At 45.1% G+C, this 13415-nt stretch overlaps 1 protein-coding gene across 1 annotated transcript in view; it reads right to left on the bottom strand.

Moving 5' to 3' along the window:
• The window catches only part of piwil1 (piwi-like RNA-mediated gene silencing 1), a 121957-nt gene extending 108982 nt beyond the window's left edge, over positions 1 to 12975 (bottom strand). Inside the window, exons 1-2 of the mRNA XM_059943814.1 lie at positions 12898 to 12975; positions 1243 to 1367 (exon numbers count right to left, since the gene is read on the bottom strand). Of these exons, the coding sequence (XP_059799797.1) occupies positions 1243 to 1323 (81 nt within the window). The 5' untranslated portion in view covers positions 1324 to 1367; positions 12898 to 12975. The remainder of the gene's footprint in view (positions 1 to 1242; positions 1368 to 12897) is intronic.
• Between the last annotated feature and the right edge of the window lie 440 nt (positions 12976 to 13415).

Raw genomic sequence — 13415 nt, 5'->3', positions numbered from 1 at the left:
TCAGGTATCATCCCTGCACAACTCCCTCTTACTGATATTTATGAGGGTCATCATCATTATTACATCCCTGTCATACAATGTGGGCGATCATCATCTTGACCACAACCATGATTGTTCTTGGTAAATTTTTCCTCAAAAAGTGGTTTGCCATTGCCTTCTTCTGGGCAGTGTCTTTACAAGACAGGTGACCCCAGCCATTATCAATACTCTTCAGAGATTGTCTGCCTGGAGACAGTGGCCACATAACCAGAATGTGTTATGCACCAGGTGCTCATACAACTATCCACCACCTGTTCCCATGATTTCACGTGACCCTGATCAGCTAAGCAGGTGCTACACCTTGCCCAAGGGTGACCTGCGGGCTAGCGGAGGGAAGGAGCACCTTACACCTCCTTTGTTAGACATAGCTCCACCCTGCCACCCTTGAACTCAATAGTCATCTTAACTAATGATAACCTAATAAATCTGACACACAGTAACTAACATTTAAGTAATTTCTGTTCAAAACAAAAATCACATCAGTGCAAGCTAAAAACATCACCATTCATGAACACTACATTACTGAAGCCTTTTGTTCTATGCAGTATTTCATTAGGAATTTGAGAACTGGTAAGACACAAAAGACACTCTCAAATTTCTACAGATGTACCATGGAGAGAATTCTAACTGGTTGCATCATTGTCATGGACACCAGCCTCCCCATCATTCAGAATATCTTCAAAATCTGATGCCTCAGAAAGGCAGCATCCATCATTAAAGGACCCCCCCCATCACCTAAGACATGCCATCTTCTCATTGCTACCATCAAGGAGGTACAGGAGTCTGAAAACCCACATGCAACATTTCAGGAGCAGCTTTCGTTCCTCAAATTTCTGAATGGACGATGCACTACAACTTTCTTTCTTAATCAAACTTTTGATTGTAATGTATAGCTTTATTATGCATTGCAATGTGCTGAGGCAAAACAACACATTACACAACATATGCCAATGATATTAAATGTGTGGCATTGGGATTTATTAACTTTGCTTCTTGAAATCAGGAGCTCATTGAATATGCTCAGTTCAACTTTTAGACAAGTATAGAAATTCTTAGAAAAAAGCCGCATCAGGATGTAGTTGTCAGTGTCATTAGATTGTAAAGTGCTTCTTATTAATAATGAAATGTCAATAGATGATATGCAGATTATACTTACTGAATATGTTTACATTATCTAAGTTGCAAACCACCAAAAAGACATACCGGCACTGGGGCAAGAGGGTGTGAACTTAATTCAGGGAAGCGATCCCTGCCACGGGCTCGCGAACGGGCTCTTCCACTCATTGTGTTTTACATGTGCATACAAATTCGAACTTCCTAATAGTTACCTGGAGAAAGAGAAAAAACTCCATGAAAATTCTGACATTATCCAGCTGACACCTTGTGTCAGAGTCCCAGGAACACCAACATTATACACTGAAGAGGTTTCCAACTTTGCCAGAAATCCTTTCCATGAAAAGTCTTCAACAATATCTCCTCCATGATTTCCATCAGCGCAGATGCACAGGGCTGTGTACTCAGTCCCCTGCTCTCCTTGCTTTACACTTAATGTATGACTGTGTGGCGAAGCACAGCTGCAGTGCCACATTTAAGTTCGCTGATACACCACTGTCATAGGCCGATTCAAAGGTGGTGATGAATCAGCATAAAGGAGGGAGATTGAAAATCTGGTTGAGTAGTGTCACAACAAACTCTCACTCATTATCAGTAAGACCAAGGAGCTGATTATTGACTTCAGGAGAGATCAGAAGTGGAGAGGGTCAGCAATGTTAAAATTCTCTGTGCCTTTATTTTGGAGGACCTGCCCTAGGCCCAGCACATGCAATTAGGAAGAAAACATGATTCAGCATGACATGTAAAACTTTGGCTACTTCTATAGATGTGTACAGGAGAGCATCACAGTCTGTTATGGAAACACCAATGCTCTTGAACAGAAATCTTACATAAAATGGTGGATATGGCCCAGTCTATCACAGGTAGACCCCTCCCAACCACTGAGCACATCTACATGGAACACTGTCGCAAAAAAGCAACATTCTTTAGCAGGGACCCCCACCACCCAGGACGTGCTTTCCCCTCACTGCTGTCAACCAGAAGGTGACAGTACAGGAACCTCAGGACTCACACTATCAGGTTGAAGAACAGTTACTAACCCTCAACTATCAGCCTCTTGAACCAAAAGGATATCTTCACTCACCCCATCATTAAAATGTTCCAACAACCAATGGACTCACTTTCAAGACTCATACTATCAATATTTATTATTATTCTTTCTTTCTTTTTGTGTTTACACAGTTTGTTATCTTCTGCACTCACTGGTTGAATGCTCCAGTTGGCAGTCTTTCATTGATTCGATTTTGGTTATTATTCTATAGATTTGCTGAGAATGTCGACAAGAAAATTAATCTCATGGCTGTTCGGGTGACATACAGTATATGCACTTTGTAAATAAATTTACTTTGAACTACATTGCATCATACTGACAACCAAAATTAAACTGTGAAGATTGGAGAACACGTTAAAAGTACAGACTTGCATTAAAAGATTGCTGAAATGAGACATTTTACTAAGATGCTTTTCAACACTCCATCTGATGGCTAAATCTTGCCTTTTGTAATCAATACAAATAACTGATCCAGATAGAATGTCTCTTTTCTGGAGGGCTTTTGGGTCTTTTTTCACAAAGATGCAAAAAAAAGACATTGAGGAACAGCTTTGTCCCCCTCTGCCATCAGATTTCTGAATGGTCCACAGACACTATCACATTATTACCATTTTCTGCACTATTTTGCAACTCAATAGTAATTTTCATCTTTGCGCTATTTTGTGTACAAATTTCACATAAGTCTGCGATAGCACATCTAATAAGAACATAAAAAATAGGAGTAGGAGTCCATCAAGCTTGCTCTGCCATTCAATAAGATCATGGCTGATCTAGCCATGGACTCATCTCCACCTACCTGCCTTTTCCCCATAACCCTCAATTCCACTGCTATGCAAAAATCTATACAACCTTGTCTCCATAGCCTCCACTGCTTCATTGGGCAGAGAACTCCAGATTCACCACTCCCTGGGAAAAGCAGTTCCTCCTCATCTCCATCCTAAATCTATCCCCCTGAATCTTGAGTTCTAGTCTCATCTATCAGTGGAAACAACTTTCCTGCCTCTATCTTACCTATCCCTTTCATAATTTTATATATTTCTCTAAGATCTCCTTTCATTCTTCTGAATTCCATCAAGTACAATCCCAGGCAACTCAATCTCTCCTCATAGTCTAACTCACTCATTGCTGGAATCAACCTGGTGAACCTCTTCTGCACTGCCTCCAAAGACAGTATTTCCTTACTCAAGCAAGGAGAACAGAACTGCAAGCAGTACCTCCAGGTGTGGCCTCACATACCCTGTACTGGGACCATTTTATGTCGTAGTAACATTATTGAGCATGCGCAATTGGGCGCATATTGATCTGTAAATGTGTTCAGTTTGATTTTAGTTAGTAAAGAACCCTGTTAAAGTAGCTCCAGTCTCCAGCATTTTTATTAATGATAATTTTTATTAATGACGAGTCGTATCGGAACGCCATGCTTTAATTGATAACAGCACTCAGTTGAGGTAGAGTGAGGCTGCAAGTCTGAAAAGAAGCAGGAATTCAACTGGAATCGGAACATCCGGAGATCGAAAGACACAGTCAGAGCCGCGGTGCGTCCAGCAGGCGCTGACCTCAGGGGCTGAGGGTCCACCTGCCCCAGAAGGGAGATTTTTAAAAAAAGGAGCAACACACACATCTAGCCAGAGTACGCTCACGACCCTAGCAAAAAAAAGTCACGAGTCAAAAAGAAAACAAGGGACCGAGGCTAAATTCACATAACAAGGATGGCATTAATTGGAACCATTAAGGCATTTGATTGTGGCAGTGAAGACTGGGCAACTTATATTGAAAGAATAGAGTCATATTGTGATGCTAATGATGTTAATGAAGAAAAGAAAGCCAGTATCTTAGGCTACGTCCACACTAGACCAGATAATTTTGAAAACACTGGTTTTGCATAAAAACAATAGGTGTCCACAACAGGCGTTTTTTGAAAATAACTCCGCCCACATTAAAATAGGTATCTGGGTGAATCTCCTCCTTGTGGGCATGCGCAGGACACATCTCCAGAAAACAAGCAACATGTTTGGTGTCAAATCTTGCTGTGAAAGACGTGGGTGCACGGTTGTCCAGTTACAGACTAGAAAAATTTAAAAGGAAATTGCCACATGACGGACAGCTTTTGGCTCTTGCGCAGGAGGACTTAAAACTAAAAAAATACTGGAGCGTATGGAAGCAACCAACAGGGAGTTCACGGACAGTATGACCCAGTCGACGACGAACATTGAAAAGCTGACTAACTCTGTTGCAGAGGAATTTGCAATGATGAGGAATATGATATCGCCCCCCCCCCCAGTACTTCTAACTGCCACAATACCAGCCTCACAGCCACTACAATAGCTACACATACAGACACACAGACCCCCAGGTGGCCCCACCCACATCTTCCCCACTCCCACAGAGTGGTCACCCTGGAAACATTTCCTACAGCTATAGGGACAACAGCTACAACTAAATGCAATAAGGCTTGTTACTGGGCAAAAGTGAAATTTGCTGTTACCTCATTTGTTTGCCTTTACTTTTGCCACATCTCTCTGTATTTTTTTGCTGTATTTAACAGGTGCAATAAAACGAGTTAGTGGGCAAAAATGATTTTATTTTTACCTGAGTAAAAGTGGAACTTACAATTTTCTTTTTTTGGCCTTAACATTTTCACATCCAGAAACATAGAAAATAGGTGCAGGAGTAGGCCATTTGGCCCTTCAAGCCTGAACCGCCATTCAGTATGATCATGGCTGATCATCCAACTCAGAACCCTGTACCTGCTTTCTCTCCATACCCCCTAATCCCTTTAGCCACAAGGGCCATATCTAACTTCCTCTTAAATATAGCCAATGAACCGGCCTCAACTGTTTCCTGTGGCAGAGAATTCCACAGATTCACCACTCTCTGTGTGAAGAAGTTTTTCCTCATCTCGGTCCTAAAAGGCTTCCCATTTATCCTTAAGCTGTGACCCCTCGTTCTGGACTTCCCCAACATCGGAAACAATCTTCCTGCATCTAGCCTGTCCAATCCCTTTAGAATTTTATACGTTTCAGTAAGATCCCCCCTCAATCTTCTAAATTCCAGTGAGTATAAACCTAGTCGATCCAGTCTTTCTTCATATGAAAGTCCTGCCATCCCAGGAATCAATCTGATGAACCTTCTTTGTACTCCCTCTATGGCAAGAATGTCTTTCCTCAGATTAGGGAATCAAAACTGCACACAATACTCTAGGTGCGGTCTCACCAAGGCCTTGTACAACTGCAGTAGAACCTCCCTGCTCCTGTACTCAAATCCATTTGCTATGAATGCCAACATACCATTTGCCTTTTTCACCGCCTGCTGTACCTGCATGCCCACCTTCAATGACTGGTGTACAATGACACCCAGGTCTCATTGCACCTCCCCTTTTCCTAATCGGCCACCATTCAGATAATAATCTGTTTTCCTGTTCTTGCAACCAAAGTGGATAACCTCACATTTATCCACATTAAATTGCATCTGCCATGAATTTGCCCACACCTAACCTATCCAAGTCACCCTGCATCCTCTTAGCATCCTCCTCACAGCTAACACTGCCGCCCAGCTTCGTGTCATCCGCAACCTTGGAGATGCTGCATTTAATTCCCTTGTCTAAATCATTAATATATATTGTAAACAACTGGGGTCCCAGCACTGAGCCTTGCGGTACCCCACTAGTCACTAACTGCGATTCTGAAAAGGTCCCGTTTACTCCCGCTCTTTGCTTTCTGTCTGCCAACCAATTCTCTATCCACATCAATACCATACCCCCAATACTGTGTGCTTTAAGTTTGTACACTAATCTCCTGTGTGGGACCTTGTCAAAAGCCTTTTGAAAATCTAAATATACCACATCCACTGGCTCTCCCCCTATCCACTCTACTAGTTACATCTTCAGAAAATTCTATAAGATTCATCAGACATGATTTTCCTTTCGCAAATCCATGCTGACTTTGTCCGATGGTTTCACCTCTTTCCAAATGTGTTGTTATCACATCTTTGATAACCGACTCTAGCATTTTCCCCACCACCGATGTCAGACTAACCGGTCTATAATTTCCCGGTTTCTCTCTCCCTCCTTTTTTAAAAAGTGGGGTTACATTAGCCACCCTCAAATCCTCAGGAACTAATCCAGAATCTAAGGAGTTTTGAAAAATTATCACTAATGCATCCAATATTTCTTGGGCTATTTCCTTAAGCACTCTGGGATGCAGACCATCTAGCCCTGGGGATTTATCTGCCTTTAATCCCTTCAATTTACCTAACACCACTTCCCTATTAACATGTATTTCTCTCAGTTCCTCCATCTCACTAGACTCTCGGTCCCTTACTATTTCTGAAAGATTAAATATGTCCTCCTCAGTGAAGACAGAACCAAAGTAGTTATTCAATTGGTCTGCCATGTCTTTGTTCCCTATGATCAATTCACCTGTTTCTGACTGTAAAGGACCTATATTTGTCTTGACCAATCTTTTTCATTTCACGTATCTATAAAAGCTTTTACAATCAGTTTTTATGTTCCCTGCCAGCTTTCTCTCATAATCTTTTTCCCCTTTCCTAATTAAGCCCTTTGTCCTCCTCTGCTGGTCTCTGAATTTCTCCCAGTCCTCAGGTGTGCCGCTTCTTTTTTTGCTAATTTATATGTTTCTTCTTTGGACTTGATACTACCCCTAATTTCCCTTGTCAGCCACAGGTGCACTACCTTCCCTGGTTTATTCCTTTGCCAAACTGGAATGAACAATTGTAGTTCATCCATGCGATCTTAAAATGCTTGCCATTGCATATCCACCATCAACCCTTTAAGTATCATTTGCCAGTCTATCTTAGCTAATTCACATCTCATACCTTCAAAGTTACCCTTCTTTAAGTTCAGAACCTTTGTTTCTGAATTAACTATATCACTCTCCATCTTAATGAAGAATTCCACCATATTATGGTCACTCTTACCCAAGGGGCCTCGCACGACAAGATTGCTAACTAACCCTTCCTCATTGCTCAATACCCAATCTAGAATGGCCTGCTCTCTAGTTGGTTCCTCGACATGTTGGTTCAGAAAACCATCCCGCGTACATTCCAAGAAATCCTCTTCCTCAGCACCCTTACCAATTTGGTTCACCCAATCTATAAGTAGATTGAAGTCACCCATTATTCCTTTATTGCATGCATTTCTAATTTCCTGTTTAATGCCATCCCCAACCTCACTACCATTAGGTGGCCTGTACACAACTCCCACCAGTGTTTTCTGCCCTTTAGTGTTATGCAGTTCTCCCCATATTGATTCCACATCCTCCAGGCTAATATTCTTCCTTTCTATAGCGTTAATCTACTCTCTAATCAGCAATGCTACCCCACCTCCTTTTCTTTCCTGTCTATCCCTCCTGAATATTATGCCAAACACAAGCTACTACTTAAAAATGACTTTTTGGAAGTAGTGACAATTGCACCTATTGAATGTTTGCACAAGCAATACATTAATAAAGCACTTTGTTAAACATATAAAACATGTCTGCATCAGTGTTATCTTGTATTTTCCTACAATGTTACATTAGGCTGTTACACATCTATTGTCAAAGATAGGTAAACCACCTTCATACAAGCAAGGACAGAAAACGGGGCAAAGTGAGTAGAGTTATTTGTTAAGTTATGGGTCAAAGTATTTGGTGAGTACATTTCTAACTCTTCTGGCTTCAGTCTCATTGCAGTCTGTTCTGAAATTTTTAGGTTGCATGTGGGGGGGGGGGGTTGAAATTCTCCGTCATACTGCAAAGCTACAGTAAGATTCTGCTCAGGGCCAGTCTCCTGAAGCCATCCGCCATTATTGTTGTTGTGGTGTTGGAGGTTGCATTCAAGAAAACAATGAAATGCCACACTGCCGCTACCATCTGTTCTGGCACGTCATGACAGCGTTTTTAAAAAGCTTCAGTTACCCCCTCCACATTACACCACCCAATCAGCGTTTTAGAAAAGCTCCGTTCTCAAGGGAGGAAAACGCCATTTCAATGCAGACAGAGGTCAAAACGAAGAGAAAAGGCTTGGTTTACGGACTTATCCGGTGCAGTGTGGATGTAGCTTTACTCAGTGTAATGGGCGCAAAAACATACGGGCTGCTACGGAGCTTCCTAACCCCTGAAAAGTCAGCTGACAAAATGTTCCAGCAAATAGTAGACACTCCCCAACAGCATTTAAACCCCAAACCACAGGTCATTGCTGAAAGATTTAAATTTCTTAAACGGAATCAGAGCAAAGATGAAAGCATTTCTGAATATTGTGCTGAATTGTGCAAATTATCAGAACATTGTCAATTTGGAGCTGGTCTATCAGACACATTGAGGGATAGATTAATGTGTGGCATGTATGTGAAACCACACAGAAGCAGCTCCTGTGTGAAAAAGACCTTACATTCGAGAAAGTGCTAAACATCTCAATATCATTATAAACAGCCCCACAAGGCGCTTCACGAATACAACAAAAATCTCTGGAATATGCTACGAATAAAATGTCACTGAAGGAAAGAAATGTTACCGTTCTGGGAACAGGTCACATGACCCTGATGCTTGCTGGTTTAAAGACAAATGCCAAAACTGTGGCAAACAGGGCCACACTGGCAGAGCATGCAAAGTTAGTAAATAGCAGGAAAAGGACAAGATACAGAGAAACAAGAAACCCCAGAAAGGAAAATACAACAATGTGCACAAAATGAAAGAAAACAACTTAGACAAAAGAGAATTGTCTTGTCTGCAACTTCACAGCATGGAAGAGACAGATGATCAAAGAGTAATATGGATCACTCCACATGTGGCAGGTGTGAGACTGAAAATGGAGTTGGACACAGGCTCAGCTTTAACAGTGATCTCTGTACACGACTGCAATCGACTGTTTTCTCACATACCTCTGAAATGAACTAAATTACTGCTGAAGACTTACACAGGACAGAAAGCGTATCTCAAAGGTAAAATTGTGTGACAGTAACCTATGGGGACAAAACACAGCAGCTGAACCTCTATGTACAGACAATGGGGGACCACCGTTGCTGGGACGTGAATGGCTCAGGAAAATCCAGTTGGATTGGCACACCATCAAGGCACTAGATGTGTTAGCAAAGGAGGGCAGCAAGGCTACATCTGAGAGACTGTCACAAATACTTGGACTCTGAGGAAGTGTTCATGAAAGGAATAGGAACACTTCCGGGCATGAAGGCAAAGATTGAGGTTGAGGAAAATGCAGTCCAAAATTTTACAAAGCCAGACCAGTACCATATGCAATCAGTCCAACAGCAGAGGCAGAGCTGAAAAATCTGGAGCAGACTGTGGTCCTGTCAAAGATGGATTGAAGTGAATGGAACTATTGTTCCAGTGATGATGAAAACCTCCAGCACAAAACCAGGAAAACCAAGCAAGGTGCGCATAAGTGGCGACTTTAAAGTGACTGTCAACCCAGTGCTCCACACAGTACAGTATCCCCTACCCCATACTGAGGATATTTTTGCTTCCCTGTCAGGAGGGGAACATTTCACAGAAATGGATTTGACCCAGGCTTACCTCCAAATGGAAATTGAGGAAGCATCTAAGAAATACTTGACAATAAATACACACAAAGCATTTTACCAGTACAACAGGTTGGTGTTTGGGATAGCGCCTACAATCTGGCAAAGGGCAATGGACCAGGTTCTGCAGGGGATTCTAGGGACTCAGCGTTACCTGGATGACATCAATGTCACTGGCAAGGATGACGACGAACATCTTCATAACCTAAAACAACTGCTCACCAGATTACCAGAATATGGACTCAGAGCTAATCGACAGAAATGTGAGTTTTCCAAAAAGGAAATTCCATACTGTGGGCATGTGACCAACAAAGATGGCTTTCACGTGTCTCAAGACAAGATAAAAGCCAGTGCTCAAGGCACCACCACCTGAAAATGTGCCTCAGCTGAGACCATATCTTGGTCTAGGGAACTACTACCACAGGTTCTTGCCTAACCTATCCACAGGCCTACACCCACATCATCATCCCCAACTCTATGAATCCTTATCTTATGGATAAGTCTTTTATGCAGCACCTTATCGAACGCCTTCAGGAAATCCAAGTATATAACATCCATCTGTTCCCCTCTATCCACTGTGCTTGTTATATCCTCAAAGAACTCCAGTAAGTTTGTCAAACAAGAACTGCATTTGCTGAATCCATGCTGTATCTACCTGATGGATCCATTTCTTTCCAGATGCCTCGCTATTTCTTAATTATTCTGACTAAATTTGGTCATCCATTTTTTCCTTTTAAAACACACAGCTTTTAGTGTTCTTATATTTCTAATGGTATTTTTCTATTCTATTTTATTATAAGCAGAATTACGCCATCTGGGCCATCAAGTCTATTCCACCACTCCATCATGGCTGATTTATTATACCTCTCAAACATGTTTTCCTGCCTTGTCCCCTACAACCTGTGACACCCTAATCAAGAACTGACCAACCCCTGTTTCACATATACCCAATGAGATGGTCTCCACAGCAGCTTGTGATAATGAATTCCAAATTCACCACCTTCTTAGGCAAAGAAATTCCTTCTCTGATCTAAAGGAATATGAAACACTGCCATAGGAAAGCAACGTCAGAGATTCCCCAACACCCAGGCCATGCTCCCTTCTTGTTGTTGCAATCAGGTAGAAGGTACAGGAGCCTTAGGACTCTCATTTCAACAACAGGCTCAACCATCAGGCTCTTGAACAAAAGGGGATAACTACATTCATTTGCCCATCTATTGATATGTCCTACAACAAATGATCTCATTATCTCAGTTATCATTATTTATTGTTATTTATTTATATTTGTATTTGCACAGTTTGTCATCTTCTGCACTCTGGTTGATCTTTCATAGATCCTGTTGAAGTTGCTATTCTATAAATTTGCTGAGTATGCCCATAGGAAAATGAATCTCGGGGTCATACATAGTGATATACATGTACTTTGATAATAAAGTATACTTTGAACATTCTTGTATTAAGGCTGTTCCATCTGGTCCTAACTCCACTACAGGGAGCATCCTCTATAAGTAGGCCTTACAATATTTGATAGGCTTCAATGAGATCCCCTCTCAAGAGGGAGGGGGTGCTTGGCTTGGTTCCAGGGAGGATAGGGGGTGATCAGTCTCAGGTGGGTGTGTAAAGAGTGGGGTATGACCAGTTCCAGTGCTGTGGGGTGCATTCACACACCTCAGGGTGATACATGGGCATCTGTGGTGGGGAGTGACTGAGTTCAGTACTGGACCCCCAGGGTGGGGCAGTGTTACAGTTAACAGGTCCAGTGGTGTCTTACTCACACAGAGTCCAGACCCTGGAAGGATGGACAGAGGTTAGCTGGACACTCAACGTAGGGTGGGGTGTAAACGGGAAGGGCTGGTGGGCTTAGTGGTCACTGACCCACAGTGTGGGGTGTGGATGGGGAACGTTGGTGGTTGTACCATTCCTGTTGGCCGGACACTCAACACAGGTTGGGGTGTGGATGGAGAAGTCTGTTGGGATTACTGGTCACTCACTAATAGGGTAGGGAGTGGACATGAACAGGGAGGGTTAGTGGATTTACCCCCAGGGTAGTGAGCGGATGGGAAGGGTTAGTGGATTTACCCCCAGGGTAGTGAGCGGATTGGAAGGGTTGGTGGGTTTACCAGTCTTGTGAACTGGACACTTGCCCGCAGGGTGGGACTTGTACAGGAAGGGTTGGTGGGTATACCGGTCACTCGCCCGCAGGGTGGGGCGGGGACGGGAGGGCCGGTGGGTTTACCGGTCACTCGCCCGCAGGGTGGGGCGGGGACGGGAGGGCCGGTGGGTTTACCGGTCACTCGCCCGCAGGGTGGGGCGGGGACGGGAGGGCCGGTGGGTTTACCGGTCACTCGCCCGCAGGGTGGGGCGGGGACGGGAGGGCCGGTGGGTTTACCGGTCACTCGCCCGCAGGGTGGGGCGGGGACGGGAGGGCCGGTGGGTTTACCGGTCACTCGCCCGCAGGGTGGGGCGGGGACGGGAGGGCCGGTGGGTTTACCGGTCACTCGCCCGCAGGGTGGGGCGGGGACGGGAGGGCCGGTGGGTTTACCGGTCACTCGCCCGCAGGGTGGGGCGGGGACGGGAGGGCCGGTGGGTTTACCGGTCACTCGCCCGCAGGGTGGGGCGGGGACGGGAGGGCCGGTGGGTTTACCGGTCACTCGCCCGCAGGGTGGGGCGGGGACGGGAGGGCCGGTGGGTTTACCGGTCACTCGCCCGCAGGGTGGGGCGGGGACGGGAGGGCCGGTGGGTTTACCGGTCACTCGCCCGCAGGGTGGGGCGGGGACGGGAGGGCCGGTGGGTTTACCGGTCACTCGCCCGCAGGGTGGGGCGGGGACGGGAGGGCCGGTGGGTTTACCGGTCACTCGCCCGCAGGGTGGGGCAGGGACGGGAGGGCCGGTGGGTTTACCGGTCACTCGCCCGCAGGGTGGGGCGGGGACGGGAGGGCCGGTGGGTTTACCGGTCACTCGCCGCCAGCGAATCCAAACATTTAACACCATCACCGCGCGCGTGTCCTCCTCACTACCGTGTTTAACCCTTCGCGTAACCGTCAGGGTCTCACACCTCCAACTGAAACCACGCACCGGGATATTGTCAACCTGGTCAGTCCTTCTAAAAGACCAGTTTGTACTTATTAACAGAGCTTTCTACCAGAAACCAAATCAATCCAAACCGGAGCTACGCGTCGCCCAGGTAGTCGGAACGAATCCCTTCTCGAAACTGCCCCGTGGAGCTCGGCGCGTGCTCAGGCGCGCGGCCCCGCGGTGCCCTGCGCGCACTCCGTGATCAAACGCGCGACCCCATTGGGGCTCCGCGCATCGTCGATGGTCAGGCGCGCGGGCTCTGTGCACGCTCGGTGGGCCAACTGCGCATGTCCAGTGCACAAGGCGGGCGGAAAATGGCGCCAAACTCCGGCGGTGTCCGCGAAGGGCGGTCGCAGCCACCGGTAATTTTCGATTTTGTTTAAATCACAGCCACATGGCCGTCGAAATGAAACAGTTTTCCAGGCTGCCATTGCTCTTCTGTTTGTGTTAACCGACTGTAGGAGCAGCTTCGGTTATTAAGCCTTTCGCACCCGCCATGACTAATTCTCACCACTCTAGAACACCGTCCTGCAATCTGATTCCCTTAATATCTGAAAATCTATGGCCACCATCCTATGGTCTAAACATAACGTACTGAGCTATCGAG

Source organism: Hypanus sabinus, chromosome 18 (assembly GCF_030144855.1).
Source record: "Hypanus sabinus isolate sHypSab1 chromosome 18, sHypSab1.hap1, whole genome shotgun sequence".
NCBI lineage: Eukaryota > Metazoa > Chordata > Chondrichthyes > Myliobatiformes > Dasyatidae > Hypanus > Hypanus sabinus.
Note: the sequence above shows the minus strand (reverse complement) of the source record. Positions and strands in the feature narration are given on the sequence as shown.